We start from the raw sequence: 22,327 nt of genomic DNA, 5'->3' as shown, positions 1-22,327 counted from the left end.
AGATTGCTGGGTATTCTCTTGGGAGGCTGCTGCAAGAGGAGGCACCCTCCCAGAAAAACCAATCCCCCTCCCAGAGAGACAATTAACCCTGTCAGAGCTGAATGTTGTGGGTAATGACCTGCTGAAGCTTGTCTGAGCCCTGGGAGAGGTGCTGTCACTGTGGGAATCACCTGAGTGTCCACAAGGAGCGTGGAGAGATAAAGACCCAGCCGTGAAATGGGTTTAAACCTTTATTATCCTTTAATATGGAAGTAATATACTCTGAGACCAGGAACTGCAGGTCCAGGTAGGGGTAGAACCTCACCAGATGAGATTCCTGGGTTGAGACTAACATGTTAAAGAGCAGTTGAAAGCAGAACAGTCACACCAAGCATGTAGAGTAAATAGTCATGAGTGACCATAAGCTTTCCCTTTCCCTTACCTCTTCCCTGCTTACACAGCAATATTTCAGAAGGACTTGGTGATATCCCTGCTCAGTAAGGGCATTGCAAGACAGAAAGTCTCTTTCATCCCCCAAAAAGCAGGCCTGTAAAGCTTCTGGTTTTCCTCCCACTGTGACTCCCACGAATCTGTCTGGAGTTTTGCATTCACTCCTCATACATTGTTGCCCAGATACATACCAAACTACAGGTAAAGCTAAACTTCTTTGGCTCTTTCTGTCTTTCTTTCTTCTTCTGTTTAAAGAAGGTTAAGTGATTATGTGGTCTCAAAAGCTACTCCAGGCTGTATGCAATATGCTGAAACCAGATCCCATTTACACAGTCCTGAATGTCTCCTTGACAAAAGCCTGAATTGGAAAAGTTTAGAAAAGCCAGTTAACAAAAAAGGAGAGAGAGACACACACACATAAGAGAGAAAAAGAGACCCAGCAAGCACAAAGGAGAAAGAGGGAGAAGCAGCAGTGTGAGAGGCATAAAAAGTCTCTTTTCAGTTGGTGCTAGTAAATGTCTGTCCCCAAATCTGTACCATTTACAGAAGGTTTTGCTTGTTAGAGTGCCAATGAAGGCCATAACAAAGTGCCTCTGTGTTATTTATATTTCACATGCTTGTTATCCTCCACATCACTTGGCATTTGCTTCATAAACATGAACTGCACATTTGTACAGTATAAATTATGCCACACGCGAGGAAGGCAAAACACAAGTGGATGAGGAAAAAGAGACAGCGTTGTATATGGGTTCCTTGCTGAAATGCTGTTTACCACGAAGATTTGTTCAGGCTAATGAAAACTCAATAAAAGAGAAGGCTGTTGGCACAAAGGCCTGGGAAGGAAGGAATTCAGCATCCTCCTCTCACTGGGGGACACAAGGAGGTGCAAGGATCAGTTCCAAGGGCTCCTGTCAGATGTTGCTCACACAAAGTGAGGTGGTCAGCTAAAACATGAAGTCTGCTGTGACCTGCCACAGTTACCTCCACACAGAGATGGACACTACCACTGCAATCTTTTATGGCATTTGCACAAAAAAAAGTGTCATGATACAACTAAGTGCTGAAATACTTTCGAGTCTTTTAGAGAAGAGCTCAGTCAGTTGTGGAAACAAGTGGGTGGGAGTGTCTTGTCTTTCCCACCAGCAGCTTCCTGCTCTTGATGAGGGCAGGACCTCTTCACAGTGATACCAGTCCATGGTGGTAGCTGGAAAGCAAAGTGGAAGGTTTTTACCATGCTTCTCTTTTTCCACTTCTTTAGGGCCCAGGACCCTGCAAAAAAACCCTGCTCTTTTACCTCTGCTCCTTCTCCAGAGACCTGCAGACACACACTGACCCTCCCTGCACACCAGCTCACACCAGCACTTTGCTGGTGAACACTGCTGGGATGGAAAGGGTTTGGGTGGGGGTGTGACCTCTCCCAGCCATTTCCCTGCTTGGGGAGAGGAGAGAGGAGGAAGAAAAAGAGGAAAAAGCAGAGGTGCAGGAACACTCCGCAGCACAAAGGATTGGGTCAGGGCAGCACACATAAGACATGACCTGATATGACATTATCAATGGTTTCAGCAGTGCTTTCATCTTTTTTTAATACTATTACTGTTGCATTGGTCATCATCCACTAGCTCTACCATGAGCCAATCTGCCATGACATTAAATGTCTGCTTCTGCCTCCACCAGGGTAATGAATATTGGAGTGATGGCAGCTTTTCTTCCTAGCTGCTGAATCCCTCTTGAAGGACTCCTGGCCTGGAGCTTATCTAAGCTACCCTTTTCCTAACTCTAAAATCTTGTAGCCCTTTTCCATAGAATCCCAGAATTATAGAATAGTTTGGATTGGAATGGCCTTTTAAAGGTCATCTAGTCCAATCCTCCTGCAGTGAGCAGGGACATCTTCTAGATGAGACTGCTTCCTCTGCCAGAGCAAGCTCAGTCTCAGCTAAATCTGTAGTTCAAAGCTATTATGGCACTGCCTCCCCCAGGCAATGGGGGACTGGACTACACCACAGCAAACCAAATCCCTTGCTTACCAGATCCTGAAGGAATATGGCCTCACCTCAAGTGGTGGGGACTCACAAGATGAAAGGATGACAGGTTCCATCCCTACCATTGCTATGAGGCTACTCCCTGGCCATGAATGTGGTGGTACAAAGGCACCTCTGTATTATAAAATTAAAAGAAGTTGCAAGAGAAAAATGGAAATGATGTGCTTCATCCCTCGAGGTCACCAACTCACACTGCACTCCTGTCAGTAATACCCAAAAGCTGTTTGGCCTCAGCCTGACAACTCATTGTCCTTCAAGGAGTGCTTGGACCAAACTTTGGACCTGCAAGTCTTGTGGTGATTCAGAGCCTGTTCCAAGGGAGATTTTAGCAGTTCCCCAAGCTCTGTAACAGCATCAAAATCCAAAGCTTGAACAGCAAGTCTTGTGGTGATTCAGAACCTATTCCAAGGGAGATTTTAGCAGTTCCCCAAAGCTCTGCAACAGCATCAAAATCCAAAGCTTGAACAGTCCAGGGTTTAGAAAAGTTCACGCAGGTGTCTAAAAGAGAGTAATTAAAAAAAAACCACAAAAACTCAGCTTTGGCCTAATACTAATTCTCCTGAAGTGAAGTCAGACCTCCCATTTGCCCTCAGTGGGAGAAGTGTTACGTTGGCACCAAAGGCTTTTGGAAATATTGCTGTAAAAGTCAATCTGCCTTTTATAGAGACTCTATGAAAGCCATAATAGCTGCACATGCAAAAGAAAGTCACTGCCCAGAAAAACAAATACAAGGGAGAACCATGCTGGGGTAGATGGCAGGGGGCCCTGGAGTGGACCACGGGCTGCATTTTGCAGAAGGACTCTTGGATGGGATCCATTCATACCAACACATCCAGCTGACACTCTGTTTATTATCTGACCATCTGTAGGGAGAACTCACTCCAGTCCTGCTGCCTTCCTTTTCCTTCAGCAACCAAGAAATGTGCTGCCTGAACAGCACGAAACCAAGAACTGAGGAAAACCCAAAACATACCCTGTGCCTTACCCCATTGCTTCCCAGAATGATCTTCATATTCTCCATTGGAGCCTTCAGGTACCTGGCTATCCTTCCCTGAGCTGGCATCATCTGCAAAGGAAAGGAAAGGGCAGATGTTAAAAAGGTCTCCAACAGGACAATGACAAGAGTTTGCACTTCCTCCTGGAGGCACCATGCAACTGCAACACACTCAATGTACATTTGGCATCCACATCCTGACACTTCCAGCCTGTCCCGTTTAATGAACATTTTAATTTGCTGCTTTATGAGCTTTGTGGCAGGCTACCAAAGCAATGGGAGATTAATCAATGTTTCCATTAATAGCACACAAAAGCCACTTTGTTTATATTTACAGGTTGCTAATCCCTAAGAGGAGCTGATCTGTTGTACCTTCTATGCAAATAATGGCATAAATCAATATTACAGCTAATTAAACCTAGGAGGTGGAGAAAGACTTATATGATCAGTCACACAGGGAACAAGCAGTGGAATTAGGGCCACTAATTCCCCTTTCAGTTCCATGCAAAATCAGGAAAGCAAAGAGGTCTGGGGTCAAATGAGTCCTCAAGGGATACAGAATGCAAAGCTATGGCTGGAGAAGGCATACAGAATGGAAAAGCTGTTTTGTGGTTTGTTTTTTTTTTTTTTAAATTAAGACCACCCATCCCCCTGTATCACCAAGACTTCACTTTGTCCCTTGACACTCTAGCTGTCTATACCACTACCCCAGGGCAGCACCAAGACCTCAGCTCTGTCCCCTGGAGTGCTGGGAGAAATAGAAATCACCACAAGGTGAAACCCCTACCTTTCCAGCAGACTCCACCTCAAATTCCCACTATGATATGGCCACCTAAAAGTCTCCATAAGGAAGCCAAGGAGTGCCTTGAGCCTCCACCTGCAACCCAAGTAGTGCCTGTATGTGAGGCATTTCCCTCCTTCAGTAAGAGCCTGATTTCTACTTCACAAGAACTCAGCTCAGAGCATCCTCCTATAGCAATGCAGCACACCAGGAGGGAATTCCACCTGAGGAACTTCTGTCACCTATGGATGATTGTGCAACAAAGAGTGGCTCTTCTAAGGCTCTACAATTGGAGCAGCCATAGCTCTGGATCAAGAGATTCTCAGCTCCCAGCTAAAGTGAACTGAAGTGTGACAAGTGTGATTTTTCAGACACAAGCCAAGTGAAGGCTGGGAAAAAGTTCCTGTCAATGAGAAAGTGCCCCACAGTGGTGTAAAAAAAAAAATTAAAAAAAAAATCGAGAGAAGTGGAAACACCTCACCCAAGGGATGAATCCTTCCAAATGCCCAACTCTTAAAACCCAGAAGTAAAAGAGAGGAATTTTCTTGCTGCAGTCTCTGTGGTAGAGAGGGAAATTTTATCTCAGTTTATACATGACCATGGTCCCCCTCAAAACGTACAAATAGGAGAGCTGCTCTTTACAGTTGTTTGTAAAGTTGGGCTGTTCTCAAATAGTGCTTGGTTTGTGAACTTGCTTGCAGGTTTTTGGTTTTTTTTTTCCTTGTGAGAAGAGTGTGTGTTTAACCCCAACCAAGGTTTCCTCTCTTTTGGAAAATCATCCCTTCTCCCCAGCTGTAATCTCGTTTGCCACTGTCCCTTAAGCAGAGAGGCTGCAACACCACATGGCTTTGTCCCCCCTCTTTCTGGACAGATTTTTCCCTTCTCCTTGTGGTGACTCCAGCACAGTTTCTCCCAGAGGTATGTGCAGCTGTCACTTCCAGGGGAAAAGAAAACTTTCAGGGCAGCAGCACATTGAGTGCTTACTTCAGCAGCTCCCTCCAGCCGACTGCCCCTTCCCACCTCCCTCTCACCCTCCATCCATCTCTGGAAACCCAGCAGCTTTTCCAGGGGCTCCAGCAGCCTGAAATGCATCACACTCAGGCAACATCAACTCTCAGGTGGTGCTGTGAGCAGAAAAGCCCCATCCAGGCTCTCTGAGGCTGCTGGCCCACAGCCTGTGTTACAGATGAGTAACCCATGTGCTGTGTTTTACAAATATATTTTTACAGCCTTGGCTAACAGAAAGCAGGGAATACAAATATCCCCATTACAGATGATGGCTTGCATATGACAGATTGTCTCCTTTCAGTCAAAAATACTGAACCGATTATCTTCTGGCACTTTTCACATAAATATCAGTAGTGCTACGCATGAAATCTTGGATGCTGTCTGACAGAGAACTTAGTAAATCCCTTCACACAATTAGAAAAATGTACTGAGTGATGAAGAAGAAATAAAATCTGTGGTCAGAGATACAGGATTTTTGCCCGTTGTTAACTGCTGAATATTTTAAAAGTGGTTAAGACATTTAAGTGGCAATGTTCTGTCAATTACATCTTAATCCTACTCAGCTTGATGTACAAAGAGCAGTACATCCTCCCTTGCCTCCTGCCTCATGTTACAGTATGTCAGCCCATGTGCACCCCTCCTGCCTACACACAAGGACTGACTGGCCTTCTCAGCACCTCCTGACAGGCTGCCAAGCTTTTGATGTAAGTAAAATTGTTCTGAATCTGTTTGACCCTTTGAAGATGCTTCCTTGGTTGTTATCCTGCCAAATCACAAACCTGCAGAGTAACCTACTAAACCCAGAAAAATCATTTGGGGGAAGAGATCAAGATAACTAATGTCACCGTGCTGAGCCTATGAAATAGATAATTTGGTGGAAGATCAAGACTGAAATAAATAACTGCATGCATTTATACATTCTGTGTTGGTTTAGAACTACTGGAGCCATTTTCACTTGTGTTAGGAAGGTGATAATGTTAACAACAACACATAGCATAAGTCTCAGTGGTGGAGGGGGGAATTGTCATAAACATGGAAACTCGTTTAGAGCAAAAACTACTCCTTCTCATGCCCAGAGCTGCACACCAGGAGGGAGATGTTAAAGCATTCTCACACTTGAGAACTGTAGGAAAAAAGCTTATTCTTGATATCATGGATGAAACTCCTTTTGGGAAGACTTCCAGTATCTCTGGTCAAAAGTGTGAGTGAGGCAGCAGAACCAGTGATAAAATGCTAAAGCCTCAACCTGGGATGTGAGTGACCCAGAGTCAAGTCCCTCTTCTGCTGCATTCAGAGAGGGATTTGAACCTCCCCTTTGTCACCTTGGGTGTCTTAAGGACTGAGCTGTGGTTTCAAAGAGCCAAAAAAAGACCTTATTATTACATACAGTGGAACAACATTGTGGGAGACATATCTCAGGAACACCCTTAGGATGGAAGACTTCTGTCTAATTCAGATACCACCAAGATCTGGCGTACACTTGTTCCATCCAAAGTCAGGACTGGGGCTAAATGGAAAGAATCTGTCTCCCCCTTTTCTGAAGACATTTTTTTTCTTTGAATTTTAATATCAAGTGGTTTCCTAGGGTAGGGAAACGCTTTTGCAGTTGTTCTGGTCTCTGTGCTAGCAAGGCTCAATATCTTCAATATCTTTCTATACCATAAGCACGTTTTTGTCAGCCTGCTCACTCCTCAGGAGGGATCTATTGCACTCAAACCAAAGCCAAATTTCCTGAATGTTCAAAGGTGTCTGGTTCAGCCCAAACCTGGAGTGTGAAGCCTGGTTCACAGTGCCAGGTCTGGAGACCTGCTCTTCACGTTACCCCAACCTTCATAAATGCAACTGGCCTGGCAACATTTTTATTAGACAGACTGGACCTGGAAAAAATGAGCCACACTCAGATATGTATGACCTGCATACAAAACGATGAGTGAATAGCAGAAATCACATGAGTCTCAGCTATACTCAAAAATGACCTAATAAGCTGATTTCTTATTCACACTCTTGTCAGCTCCCACAGAGGCAGGCAGGTCAGGATGCTGAGTACATACCAAAAAATCAGCCTGCAGGCAAAGGGCAGCAGAGAGCAGCTCTGCAGCACGGGCAGCTTTGCTGCCAGCAGATTATGGCAAGAGGCAGGGCTAAGAAGGATGAGCTGCTGAAGTTTCCTACAAGCTCTCTTTTCTGTGACCTATATTGGAAGGTCAGCCCATACTGGAGTTCTTGGACACTGTCATAGGCTTAGGAGAGCAGCCAGTTGGAAGCTGAAGTGGAAAACCTGCCTTGAAAAATAATCACTGACTAATTTTATGTCATGAGTATCTGAGGGCATGAAAACATACGCATGATTTAGGTGTCCTCACTGTACAGTTGGGCTCCATGGTGTTAGAAAGCATCCTGGCTGGTGAAGAAACCTGAAATGGATGGCTCCAATATCCTGTCAAGTGATAGACTTGGAGACAGAAAAAACTTGTGTAGATCCTTCCCCTCTAAATGCCACACCTGGCCCTACAAGATGAGGTCAGGATGGATCCAGATGCATCATCCCATTGTTTAGGAATACCATCCCAGTAGTGTGATCCCCAGCTGCTCTCCAGCCATTTACTCTCTTGCTTCAGAATCTCATTCTAAGGTGCCCCAGGACCAAGAAGCTGGTGCTGTGCTGGGGAAGTGTGTGGTGGGGCTAAAAGATTCAGTCACAGGCTTATTTCTGCATGAGACTTCACACATCCAAGTGCATCAGGCTCTGACTGTCAGTGCTGACATTATGGAAAAAATATCCTTTCTCACCTCAAAACCCATGATGCTTTCTGAATTTTGCCTGCCACACGTCTTTCTGGTCTACCCCCTGTCCCAGAGCAGGCTGGATTTCTGCAGAAAAGTGATGTCTGTATCTAACTCCACCAGCTGACAGAGCACTTGGAGGATCCTAAGATCCAAAGAGTGCCACATAAGCAGGGAATAGTTACTGTTTATTGCCATAGCAGAATTATTCCATTCCCTCTTAAAAGTTAAAATAAATGGAAAATTCTGCTTAACAGTACAGCTCTGAGAGAAACTGATGGGAAATATTCACAGACTGTTACCCAGCCAGGATCAAATTTTATTTACCCACAGACTCTCCATGAAGGTTTGTGTGTTAGCTGAAGGGTATGACTGCTTTTCAGGCCAATACTACGTGCTGGGCATCCAACCATGAGTCAAACCAACAGTCCAGTTTTTGAAGTAAAAATATAGCTGTAATATTTCTCTGTGATTCACAAAGTTGCTTCAATTGGTTATAATGCAAGGCCTGTCCCTGCTCTGACTTGATGGGACCAGCTTTGGAGTCTTTGATGTCAGAGGCCTTGAAAGCCCCATTTCACAGATGAGCCAGCTTTGCATAAATAAACAAAGTGACCTCTGAACTGGAGCCCAAGACCTGAGCACACTTCAAAGCACTGGGGGAGGTGGTGGAGGGGGGACAGTGGGGAATGAAGTGATCAGCATGCATCATTAAGGCAGCTCCCACTCACCAGTGCTGCAGAACAAGGGGTGTAAATAAAAGGAGGGAGGCAAGCGGGGAGGGAGTGAAATGAGGGGGAAAGTGATGTAATCCAGTCAGGCTTGAACAATTATAATGAGGCCTTCTCCCATGGATGAATGAAAGAGATCTCTCTGAACTCCAGCTTTAAGAGCTGACTCCTGCCTTTACCCAGATGCATCATATTTGCACATCACCCTTGCTGCCCAATGCCCTTTGCTGCTCCAGGTGTTCAGCAAAGAGCCAAAGACAAGGTGCTTGTGGGAGCTGGGTCTGGGGTCTTCCTAGGAGTCAAATCAGAATTTGTTCTGCTGAGCTTAAGCAGTTAATCTGAAGGGTGGGAACACGCCATAAACTTAGACCAAGAAGTGACTGGACATATTTTTCAGTAGTCCTGATGGTGCAGTAGGTAAAAATAAACACATGTGAAAGTACAGTCTGAAAGAGCAGGCACCTGCAGTTTATCTCAGATAAATTCAGGACTTCCTGTAATACTTGCTGGAATTTAAGGGAAAATGCAAGGGAAAGAACATTCTGGACTTTTGTTTTAGTGAGTCCTCTGCTATCCTGACTGGTTCATCTGCTGCTCAGATGAATGGTCCATGAGGTACATATGTAGGCAGGCAGTAACAACTTTATTGCTGGGTTTGCAGGGATTAAGGCACTTGTTTTCCTCAGATCTCCTTAATGTGGATTAACACCCCAGGTTTCACTAGAATTTCAGTGAGTTTTAACCCTCAATGGCCAGGAAAACACATCCCAGCTTACAGGCCAGCAAAATTTCTCTCTGAAAGTTACCACTGCCAGCTGCCAGGATTTTATAGTTCATATGGTGATATTTGGGGTGTTTCTGGAGGACCTTGATCCTGGCAAGTGATTACTTGAGAATCTAATTTATTCTTTTTTATTGTATAAAAATTCTTAATATCTGTGACTGTAAAGAACTTTGAAATGTACCCTACAATCTTGGAGGAAAAGGAACAAAACATACATTTTTGAGGTCTTGTGATTTTTTCATCTTGTTTTGTGGTTTTGAGAGGTCTGACTTATGACTTCAGGACCCTTGGGACCCTTGGGTCACCCATTGATGAATCCCCAGGCTGATTTGAAATAATGAAAAAGATTAGGATGCAAACTCCTCATCTTGCCTAATTCTGAATTTCCTCCCATTGCTGAGGTATAATTTAGCTCCTCTCTGAACCCTCCCTTTCTGCAGGAGGCAAACAGGACAAAACTCCAGTGAACTCAAGCTATTAAGACAAACCCAGTAAAATCTTAGATACCATTTTGAATGGTTTTCATAGTTCCCTCATCAAAGTTTCATCTCATGCTCACCACTCCTATACCTGCCCACTATATTAATGCTGTCACCTACTATATCAATGGTGATGATGCTATAAAAAGACAGGAAATATGTTTAGAATTGATTTGGAAGGGCATAGTGCAAGCAGAGGCATCAGGAATACTTGGAGAGAAGAAAAAATATCACTCAGAGAAAACCCCTCTCCTTGGAACCAGCCAAAAAAATCCCCTTAAGATTGGCTAAGAAACCCACTTTGAGGAGACCATAGCCAAGAAACACTGTACTTTTCTCTTCAAAAAACCCAAACCAAACCAAAAAAAAAAAGCACCAGAAAAACCCCAACATGAACTAAAAGATTACTGGCAGAGAATTTGCCTCTCTAACAGGCACTGAAGACTTTACTGCCCACTGCCTTTGACTCCAGTTGGGCCAAAAACAACCAGAGGAGTTGATACTGGAATTTCCTGAAAATAAAAATAATGTTTGTGTTAGTGGCTTTTTTGGTATTTTCAGTTCTGGCCATTTTAATAAGAATTTCCATGCAAAAATTTTCATGTCTTTCCCTTCAGGCCCAGCCCTGGGAATCTGTCTGTAAGGAAGATGCTTTGCAAAAAAACCTTTGCAGCCCATTTGCCTCCTGAAACACTGGAGAGGCTCCAGAGTTTACAGACTAAATCCCTGGCTAGGTAGTGAAGAAACAAGACTTTTGTGCATAGATCCATCAATACCCCACATTTTAAAGTTATGATGATGTACAGGTCCATCCTGTTACCTGTAATAGATTAAGCTCTTAATTGATGATTATTGCTGCATCCCACAACACACAGGTGAATGTGTCAGAAGTGACTGCTTCAAGACTAAAGACTTCACTCTAAAAAAAGAAGAGGCACAGAAATATCAGAGCCAGTTTATTTTATGGGCTGGTCCAGATTTAGCTTCAACAGCACAGGCAAACCAGTCCTACTTCTCTGGAGTGTTTTAGCATCCCACAGAGAATCTACCACCTGAGCTAACTCTTTTACCACAAATTCCTTCTTAGTAGTGCAATCTCTGCTGTGAGTCCAACATAGACATATCCTTGCTCTGTAGTCTTGCAGACCACTAAAGAATTCTGTGGTTGATTGTTTGGGCTTGACTTAAAAACTCTTGTATGGAAAAGGATCACATATTTCCTTAGAGAGGTAAATATGTAAGGTGGAGAGATGGAACTTTGGAGGAGTGGGGCATTTTAAGCATACAAAGGGATTAATACACAAATAATGAGATAGAAAATGAGAGTATTTAAATTGGACATTTGTGAAAGCTTCCCAAAAGGGGCATCTTCTAGACTATGGAGTGGTCACCCCAAAGAAGAGAAAGAAGTTGTATTTCACAGAATCCTGGAATCATTTTGGTTGGACAAGACCTTTAAGATCATTGAGCCCAACTGTAAACCTAACACTGCCAAGTCCCACTAAACCACATCTCTAAGTGCCACATCTACATCTCCTTTAAACACCTCCAGGGATTGTGGCTCAACCACTTCCCTGGGCAGCCTGTGCCAGTGGTTCATAGCCCCTTCAGTGGGAATATTTCTCCTAATATCCAATCTAAACCTCCCCTGGCACAACTTTTGGCTGTTTCCTCTCGTTCTATTGTTACTTGGAAGAAGAGATGAATTCCCATCTTGCAACACCCTCCTCTCAAGCCATTGTAGAGAGCATTAAGGTATTTTCTCAGTCTCCTTTTCTCCAGGCTACAAAATTCCAGTTCCCTCAGAAGCTCCTCATGAGACTTACTCTCTGGATCCTTCCATAACTTTGTTGCCCTTCTTTGGAGATATTCCAGCACCTCAATGTCTTTCCTGTAGTAAGGGGCCCAAAACTGAACACAGTATTCAAGGTGCAGCCTCACCAGTGCCCAATACAGAGAGACAATCACTTCCCCAGGTCCTTTTTCTCCAGGCTGATTCCTCAGTCTTTGGATAATTTTAAATTATAACAGTCTAACCATGGCTAAACTAGATATTTTACAAATCCTGTTGCCAAGGTTGGCTCATCTAGTTCCCAAAAAGACCTTCAGTAACCCCTTGACTGTTACTGTGAACACGGCATGGTTGGTAGGAATGAAAAAGCACAATAGAAGAGTGCCCATGAAAAAGAAGTCCTTGAAGACCATAAAAAAATCCCTCCTGGTTGTATCTATACTGAGGAACTTTGGAGCTCTTGCACGGAGCTCTTCCAATTCCATGCAGGATGAGCCCTGGGCATATCATGTTCACCACTCTCCTCCCCTTTTCTCTCCCCACGTACCTGTCTGAGATCTGTACCTGACCTTATAACTCTTTCTCTCCCTCTTCCCCCAACCACTTTCCATAAAGCTGGGGAGGGAGAAGCCTTCCTGAAGATTTAGTTCTTCCCTTGCTCCCTGACACACAGAGCTCACCAAGCTGAGACACATTCTCAGTCATGCCAGGGCTGCACAAAGGGATGCTCCAGCCCCTGCTGTAACCACACAAAGAACCACCAGGAGAAATGGATGGAGCTTTTCCCTGAACCACTGCAATCCCTGGCCCACCATGATGACAATTACATGACAAAGGCAGTCACAGGCCTCACGCCATGCTGACTCCTCCAGACACCAAGACCTCCTGCCTGCCTCCAGGTCTCCATTCCACAGGGGGCAAGAAAACAATTTTTCCTTCTTTGCTGTTGTTGTTGAGGTTCCTTTTTTTTTATCAGCTTGCTGCAGCACACAGACAGCAAGCCCCAAGAGCTCTGCACCACAGGCATCAGTCTGTGGTTACATTCTTGATCTGCTGCTGAAGAAGAGGAAAGGGAGAAGAAATCAGAGAACAAGATGAGTGGTTAGGCTTCTGCCTTGCCACCAGCACTTTCTGAGCATGAAACAGTAGCACCAAAATCATCTGTTCCAGGCCTTGAACAAATTGATAATATTTGTCAGTGTTATTTGTTACTTGCACCGTGATAGTATCAAGATTTCTTGGAGATAAGTTCCCAGTATATTAGATATTATTCACACACAGCACTAAAGACTGGTTAAAGAGTTTAGTGCCTGGGCAGAGCAGACACAGAGTGGATGTCACATGAACTAAGGTTCCTCAAGAAACATAATTTTTATCATCCACTCATTTTGTCCTGGTGGGGGAACGATGGAGGTCTTGTACTTCTACAGAGTTGAGGAGCAAAGCTTCATTTCACCCATCAGCCTACCTGAATTTATAACAATTCTGTTGCATTTATTTTTACGATAATAAATCATTAGTTACTTGCAGTACATTTAAAAGCATTGGGAAGAATTATGTGATATTTATTATCAGACAAATAAAGACAAAAGGATCCTTACTCTGGTGCCCAACTTAAGAGTGAGAACCCTCTTACTAGAAGAAGGTCAGGTTGACATCTACCTCTTTTCCCTGACTGCAAAAGAGATGATGAAGGGAGCTTCAACCACGTGCAGTGGGTGCCAAAAGAGAGGTGCTATGAGCACTCCACCCAAGGCCAAAATTCCATCTTCAACAATCCTAAATTGCTTAGGGCTGGGGGAGGGAGACATGCCACTGAAAGACTAATGCAAGGTTAATGATAAGAAGAAGATTACAGCAGAGCTGAGGATAAACTGATAAGACCTGGCTCTCAGCCTTCTATTTTAACTACTACACAGCTGCTGTTCCACATAAAGATGTACCTCTACCACGCCCCTTCCTAGTAGCACTGATGGATGTTTATTATTTCCTTCACTGAGATGTGGAGGAACATCACTGACACATGCTCTGTCTCCCTGAACATTCACATGGTCAAAACAGCCAGCACAAAGAAATTTCCAGAGGGCTTGGAAGAAAAGAGAGGTCACACATGTCAGTGACTGAGCACAGGAATTATTTTTGGATGGCATTTATAATCAAACAAAAATAATCAATCGTCCAATCCTGTCCCTTCCAAATGCTGAATTAATTCCTCAGTGTGGAATTACCCAATCCATCATGGTGAACTGGGAATTGCAATACTGGACTTTACAGGCAGGAATGTGGATCCAGCTGTTTCTCCAACACCAGTATGAAAATTACTGAAACATTCTTGATGGGCTTACATATCTCATAGTTTCCTGGTGGAAAAGTAAAAATATCTCCTGTGGAGGAAAATGAAACATCCTGTGCAGTGTGACAGTTACCAAAGGAAGAAAACTCTTAGAGAGGACTGCTGCTCAACATTTTTAATAGGAAAAGTGAGCCCCATGTGCTTGCTCTAGGAGAAAAATCACACCTCATAAAGATCAATCATTGGCCTATTATGTTTTAACTTTGATTTCCAAAAATAACAGCACCTATAAGTGGTAAAAGTGCCAAGAAATCAACAGAGAATGGTTGGTTTTAATTGGACATTACAGAACATATAAAAATCTCAGTGTCTAAGATGTGAGTTATATTCAGTAAGGCACAAAATATTGTTAGGGAATTTTCCCTCTCAGATTTCAGATGAGAACTATTACAAAAAATGGTTCATATATCTAATAAATACAGATTTTTAAAAATACATCATTTGCAGCTGTCAGGCTCTCAACAGCCACCAACCTATGACTATATAGTCAAAATCTTTCCATAAATGGACTTGCCAAAGGACAACTAAATCACTGAGACAGAAAGCAAAAAGCACTTGAAAAAGAAGAATTTTTAGCTTTTTTTTTTTAAAAAAAAACCCACACAACTTAGATCTATCTTATGTTAACAAACTGATATGCAGTAGCATAGTAGCAAAATGGCAGCAGTGTTATCTCTCTGACCACTGTACTTTCTAACATTGTAAGAAGCTAAAGATATTGAGATTTTGGAGTCCCACCATGAAAGACAGAAAGTAGCCTCAGTGTCTAAATGCTGAAGCTTTTCAAAATCACCCTCATATGCTGTTAAATACAAAATTTTATTAGTGAAGTGCCATTCACCTTTTAGATAATTTTCAATGAATGCTACATATATCTCTGGGTCATTGTCAGACTAAAAATAAACTGGTTTAAATAGCAAAATGTTACCACTTTCACAGTTCTGTCCAAGAACAACTCTGGACAAGTGGCAATTTTGTTGGCTCCCAAAACAAACGGAATACTTGGCATTCCACCTAACGTGAGGATTACAGTATATTACACAGGATGATATGGATCTATGCCTTGCCAAAATTAAACCCAACCTAATTATTTGGAGAAAATTATAGCTTTCTGTGTTGGGTGAAACACAAATTGTAAAAATGGTTGCTCCACAATTAACTATATAATCCCAATGCTGTCATTACGAATTTCTAAAACATACTTCAAAACAATGACTACTGTAGTACAGTCATTCCTGTGGGATGAAATTAAATTCCCTTGTGGTTTTTTGCTTTTTTTTCTATTTTATTTTATTCCTTTTTTTAAAAAAAATAACAAAACCAACCCTGTCCCAGCACATAACCAGCAGTGTGTGAGAACAACCAGCACAGAATCAGCAAGGAGCAGAGACAGAAGCCACCTTAAAAAAGTATATGACAGTCAAGAATATTTTAGGTAGAATTCAACAGCTTTTGGCTGCTCAGTGGCAGAGTTACTGCATTTTTTGGAGAGTGAGGGTACAGCTCTCCCCAAGAGCCAGAATCCTCTAGAGTCAGAGATGAATACACCCCATGTTAGCCCAGTTCATACCTCAAACTTCTTCTAAAGGCTTCTCTGATATGCAGAAAGTGGCAGAATATTGTTTTGTGGGTGGGAGAACAAAGGCATAGAGACCATACAAAGGCACGGAGAGGCAGACTAGGGCTGCAGTCTGAATTCAGTGCTCATCAATGAACCAGAGCTAGCTGACACCTGACCAGAGTGAACTGTTGCTTATGACCTTGCCTATGTCATCCATAAACAATTTTTTTCCAAGTAGTATTTAACCTTCTTTGATATTTAGAAGTTAAAGCAAGTTCAGTTTACCAGCTTTCTATGTGAGTGACCCCATAAGGACTGCTCTTTGACAGCACTGGGGAAAACAGGGGTATTGAAGTCCTCTATTCAAAATACAGAGAATATATCTCAGTATTAAATGTGAGGGGGGAGGAATATTTAATTTTTTATTACTCACCAGTGCTTTCTCCAAAACCTCTAAAAAGTTACTTTAGTGAACACTGCAGTTACACACCTTAATTTTTACTGATAATGTATACTACTATTAACATACTCATATGAATATTGCATGCTGAATGTATTCCACACACTGTTGACTATTTTAAACAACAGATGTGAGAGGGATTTAAATGCCAATTTTAAAACTGTGCACTTGATTAAAATCCTGTGAGCCATTCATAGATTGCCAGATATTCTATTTACATGTAGTGTTCCCATGTAACATACTTGAGGGAATACTCTAGACCCTGGCATATGGTTAAGAATGATGATAACTGATGCTGGACATGCCACACAGACAACAGGACATATTATCCAGTTACATCTGTGTGTAAAATGCCTTGAGATTTTCTGATGGAAGGAGTTATGAATGTGTAAGGTTGAGATGCTGCATTTATGTCCCTCTAAATCACGCTCAGAGATAACCAGCACTTAGAGCCCCATCCATGCAAAAACCCAGCATTTTTATGAATGCATTTCATTGCATCCATGTGCTGTTATCCTCTAGGGCCATCGTGACTTGTGAGTGAACCTTGAAAAATTGCAGAGGATCAACTTAAAAGGAGAACTCCAATGCCAAAACGCATCCAAACCTTGAAAACGGAAACCTCGTGAGAACATCCTGTGCACAGCGAGGCTGCAGAGCACTCAGGGTTTACTCCTCACTTCTTCTAACACCAGGGAAACCCCTACTCATGCCCCAAATCTGACTGACTTCAGCTTCTGCATCTGTAGCCTTACAAATCCCCCGGGCCCAAAACTCCCACGCTCTATAGCAGAGGCCCTGCCTGACAGATTAGATGCAAATGGTACAAATACATCATAGGTTATAGAGGAGGAATGTTCACTGTGCTGCAGACACGTTCAGGAAAAAAAAGGATGCAAGCAAGACCTCTTGGTAAAGTCCCCATGGCAATATGTCCTGAATGAGGAACTCTATCGTGTGAAAACCTTCCTAAGAATTCCTTCTGTTTTCATTAATAATATTAAATTTCCTGCTTCTGGGGTATCTTTTTGTTTTAACAAGCACAGCTTTTTGTCTCGTCCCCTGAAAGACTGCAGCACTGTAGTCTATTATTCCTCTTTATGCTGAAGTCATTTAAATGGGCCTGGCATCCATATCCAAAATCAGCAATTTACAAGCCATCATCTCATACCAACCAGATTAATGTGACACCTGAGATGTGTTTTCTTTCAAGATGTAGGAGTCTGAAAGGCTGAAAGTGTCAGAAATGCATGAAAACATACACGCTTCAGAAACGTATATGCAGTTGATTCCACAGTGCTCATAAGTGATCTTCATTAATTTTTTTCTTGAGAAGCAGCCAACTAAAACGGAACCAAATTGTAACAGGCCAATAATTTGAAATCACTAGGGGAAAAAAAAAATTAAAAAAAAAAAAAAAAAAAAAAAAAAAAAAAAAAAAAAAAAAAGATTTTTTTCTTCTCATAAGAAATACCTCTTTCTGGCCCAGAAATAATTAGGGGTGGATAAATTATCTGGTCAGCAATTTTCTCTGGCATATTATTTTACTCATGTCTTTCTTCTTCCCCTGCAGGAGGTGCTTGTGGTCATATTGTTCTTTTATTTATGGCTTACAGCCTTTTCAGTGGCAGCATGCACACCAAAGCACAGGCACCGAGCAGGAATGCAAATTCCTTGCAAGGTAACCAAGAAGAGAAAAAATGTCCCAGCCCATGCCAAGTCTTTACAACAGCAGTTAAACTCAAAACTTAAAGAAAACAACCTGGGCAACAATGCTTAATTGTCAGGATTTGTATATTTACGAGCTTTAAATATAAGACCTGGCTCCCTCTTGAAGCCTAATTGGTTCTTTTGAAATTCCCTTATAAACCAGCACTTGTATTCTCCAGCTGATGCATTCCCCCCTTTATTTTGCTGGATGGTGACTTGCTTCCACTTTGAATCAGTTGCTCCCAGGACTGCTCTCTGGCTCAGCTTTCAAGCTGATTTCTCTGACAAGCTGGCAGCAATAAAATAATTCATTCCAGAGGCTGAGAGAATCACCCACAGCCTATACAGGGAGTATCATCTGGCAGCACTACAGAGGCCTACGCAATGGGAAGCCTGGGGTAAACCCTGGGCTGGGACACACAAATGCTGAGGGGAGGAGGAAAGGCTTCAGGAATTTGAGCAGAAATAAAGGCAGCATCATGGCACTGGGATGGGAGGAATGCTGGAGAGGGGTTGCTCCAAAGGGGACTCGCTGAAAGGAGGTAGAAGCTAGGGAGGGGCTTTTTGCAAGGGCATGTAGCAAAAAACCAAAGGGTAATGGCTTTAAACTGGAAGATTTAGATTAAACATTAGGAAGAAATTCTTTTCTGTGAGGGTTGGCACAGGTTGCCCAAAGAAGCTTTGGCTGCCCTGTCCCAGGAAGTGTTCAAGGTCAGGTTGGATGGGGCTTGGAGCAACCTGGTCTGGTGAGAGGTGTCCCTGCCTATCCAGGGGGGTCGGGACTGGGTGATCTTTAAGGTCCCTTCCAACCATTCTAAGACTCTATGAATTTTTTGAACCAAACTGGAATTTCCAAGAGAAGAAGTAAGCCTCTGGGATGAGCACAGATATGGCACAGGTTTCCAGCCTGTGGTCTGCAGCATATCCATGACTGCTTCAGAAGTCTACAGAAGAGATCTGAAGAGGCCCAGCCCTGTGGTGCTAGCCACGCTTTTGCAATGATTATGGTAGAGCTTTGTCTGTATTTCTGCTTGGGATCCAGAAGGTGACACCAAAAAAAATTATCCTTGCACTGAACAGGATGATGTAGGAAGTCATACAGCTTTGAAACTGAAAAAGATGAAACAACAGATTCATTCCCATTTAAAAAAACCCAAAAAACTCATCAGAGCCTAGCAAGAGCATAGGGGGTTCAACCCCATCTGTAGCTGGGGTTTCTATAAGGAAAAGTAGGTTTAAGATACTTCATCTCTCTGATAAATTCATTGGATTTCTGAGTGCTCAAGGTAATTTAGGACTTTCCTGTATCAGCATGATGTATAATGAACTGCCCCAAAACCTCACTGAACACATGTTCTTCCAAACCAACCACATCTGGACAGAGAGTAGTCACTGCATTTACAACAAACTCCTGAATCCCACTACCTATATGCTCTGAAACGTGTAGGAGCAGACTCCCATGTAGGGAGAAGCAAGTTAAGGTGATTTGGCAAATCCCCTTTTAGATAATAGAGCAAGAAAGTAGGGTTTAATTGTTCTGGCTTTGCTCTTTGAGCACTCAAAAATTAGACTGGTGGAAAACTCTTATCAGCCTCCACAAGAATCTTCCTTAATTTGACTTCTGGATAGTGCAACCATAATTTGCCAGCATTTTAACCTGCAAGAGCTCTCTTCCACCAAACCTCATAAGAGAGGGGTGTTCTTCCTTCACAACCCAGTTGGTTCAGCTGAGTGCGCAGATTTCCACTGCCTCTGGTTAAACTTGCCCACATTGCTCTAGCCCAGAAAGTTCATCAATAACCAAGGATAGGCTGGACAAGGTCAACTGCCCCACTTGCAGCTCTGGTGGCTCTCCAAAAAGCTGTCTAGAAGGTGATGCAACAGGCTGACCCTTCACAAGCAAGAGCTGATGCAACTACACTGTTAGTACACAAAAATATAAAACAGATTTCATAACACGATGTACAATCACAAAGCCCCATATTGAAATCTTTCCATTGAACTCCAGGGCTAAAGCTGGTAAAATTTAGGATTATGTATTAAATGAAGCAGAAAATTGCTTCTATTTTATTGCTAAGCTACATATTACTCAAGTGACCAGATATTCCAAATGAAAACTGCATTGGAAACTTCCCAGAAACTGAGGTGTGGCTTCAATTCTGCATAAAGCAGAGCAGAAGGCAGCTATCTCCTTTTTGTAGCATGAGTAGTTAGTTGATGCCCAGCAGTCTTAAGAGGATTAAATATCACCTTAATTTCAGAAGCCTTTTGCTCTGGCTATAAAAATGCTACAACTGCAATAATAATACAACTGATTGTTAAACTTCAATGTTTGGCTTGGATTGCTACCAATGCTACTTCATTTCACAGGGAAAGGAGTGCAGTGGGTCTTACATACTATCTTCTGCAGAAAAGAAGGGCTAATTACCCATTATTCATTATCATAATTGTGGGTTTGCCCAACCAGTGGAAAAAAAAATGTTGTTTTCTGCTCTATAAACAATGGGTTAATCTATCCAAAGGAAAAAACAAAAAAGAAAAACAAAACAGAAAAATTTGAAAGCAGGTTTTAAAAAGGATTCTTAGCTACTGATTTTTTAACTTAAAAAAAAATAAATTAAAAGGCAATTTGGAGACAGTGAAGCCATAGGTAAACACACCAGTGTGCAGGAGACATCTCTCAGAGAGGGAACTTTCAGGGACCTGTTATCTCAGAGCTGTCAAAGCCCCTTCCTGGCCTTCAAGGGGAAAAGCAGAGCAGACAGCAGGGCACTAGCCAGGCTCCAGCCTCTCCTCTGCCACCAGTGACCTTTCCTGCTGATGGCCCAGGACCTCAGCTGTGAAACAGGGAGCAAGAGGTTCCCACCAACTGGGAGTAATATGAAGATAAATCCAGCCAAATTGGGAACCTCTCTGGTATGAGCACAGAGGCAGAAAGACAGGCATGTTGGTTTAGTCAGTGTGTGTAACTCACTTAAATTTACCATGCAGTTTCAACTTGCAATCCCATATTTCCTGTCCTAATCTCATACACAATGTGGGGTTTGTGCTGTTCAGCAGTGTCTCTGTGCTTGCTCCAGAGTGATGGGCAAATGGATTCCTGTACAAAAGGCCAGACTCTGCTTTCAGATGTGCACACTCTTTCCACTGGTCTGAAATGGGAGCAGCTGATATATTCAAAAACAACAACTGGTGGAAAGATAAGGCATAGGTATAACATACAGAGAAGGTATAAGGTACAGAGGAGGCATAAGGTACAGAGGAGCTGGGAAAATGGAGGAGTAAAAATAAGCAAGTAATTTACTCCTCTTACTGCCTCAAATTTTTACCCATGGTAACATTAATTCTGCCTTCTCTGCTTCTACGTATTTTTCAGGCAAGCATTGCTCAACTGTCCACAACCCTACCACAAGGAGTTAGCAATATATAAGAGGAAGGTTAATATTCCTTTAGAGGAATAGCTACATACAAACTCCTCCTAGCAAGCTCTGCAGCATGACAGCAACTGTGTGCAGTCATCACAGGCTGGGTCAAAGCACACTAAAGCAAATTAAAATGTTTTACTGGCTTCAGAGTACAATGGATGAAGAACATTAATGTTTAAGGGTGTATGTGAACAACTCTGAAAGACCCAATAACTTGAAACTCTTCTCCAATGGCATCCCTGTGAAGGGCTGAAGTGTTCTCCATAATCTATTAAGGGATTATATCAACAAGACAAAAGTAATGCTGTAGGAAAAGAAAAAAAAAAAAAAAAAAAAAAAAAGAGAGAAAAGGAATGGCAAGCACAAACTGTAGAAGGTCCCAGCAAAAGGAACAATACAAATTACTTAGGAACAAAGCCTGTATAAAATTACCACCTTCAAAGTTTCTGACTGAAACCAAATCCAAATCACACCTTAGCTGCACAGGGGCATTACTGGATGGGAAGGTGAAATCCCTGGTTAGCAGCAGCAGTGCAAAGAGCAGCAGAGAAAGTTGCAAAAACATCTGTTTAGTAACATGTTGCCTTGGGACAACATGTGTTATGTAGGTTATTTGTGTGAGCTCTTTGATACCTGATTTGATCTACACATTGAGGGGTTTTTCAGCTTAATAAGCAGTGGGTCTGATAAATCCTGATTTGTACACACAGCCAGTGGCCCCATTGACAATTTGTGCCTGATAGATCTTATTTTTAGGGAGCATGGCTGTTACAGTTGTTGCTTTAAAAGTGAATTATTTTTTCAAAATGTTATTGCTTGTCTGCACAAAGTAGAAAGTAGACATTGTGCTTCTGTCATGTAACTAAAGGACAAGTTTTCAACATCATCCACCAGTGAGACAGGACACAAGTTCCCATGTTCTACTGGGAAAGGGACCACCACATGGAACAGAAATGCCATCTGGCCCTCAGTGCTTCTCTGTCCCTGTGATTTCTTA

The 22,327-nt window shown here is 42.6% G+C and overlaps 1 protein-coding gene across 8 annotated transcripts in view; it reads right to left on the bottom strand.

Annotated features, from left to right (window-relative positions):
• FGFRL1 (fibroblast growth factor receptor like 1) overlaps positions 1-22,327 on the bottom strand; it is a 175,231-nt gene that overhangs the window by 14,488 nt on the left and 138,416 nt on the right. For 6 of the 8 annotated variants that reach the window (XM_071753240.1, XM_071753241.1, XM_071753237.1 and 3 more), the window contains one exon: positions 3,442-3,534. In XM_071753240.1, coding sequence (XP_071609341.1) covers positions 3,442-3,534 — 93 coding nt within the window. The remainder of the gene's footprint in view (positions 1-3,441; positions 3,535-22,327) is intronic. The other 2 variants (XM_071753244.1, XM_071753238.1) reach the window with 1 other exon arrangement.

This window comes from Heliangelus exortis, chromosome 10, assembly GCF_036169615.1.
Source record: "Heliangelus exortis chromosome 10, bHelExo1.hap1, whole genome shotgun sequence".
Taxonomy (NCBI): Eukaryota; Metazoa; Chordata; class Aves; order Apodiformes; family Trochilidae; genus Heliangelus; species Heliangelus exortis.
This window is presented reverse-complemented; position numbering and strand designations above follow the sequence as displayed.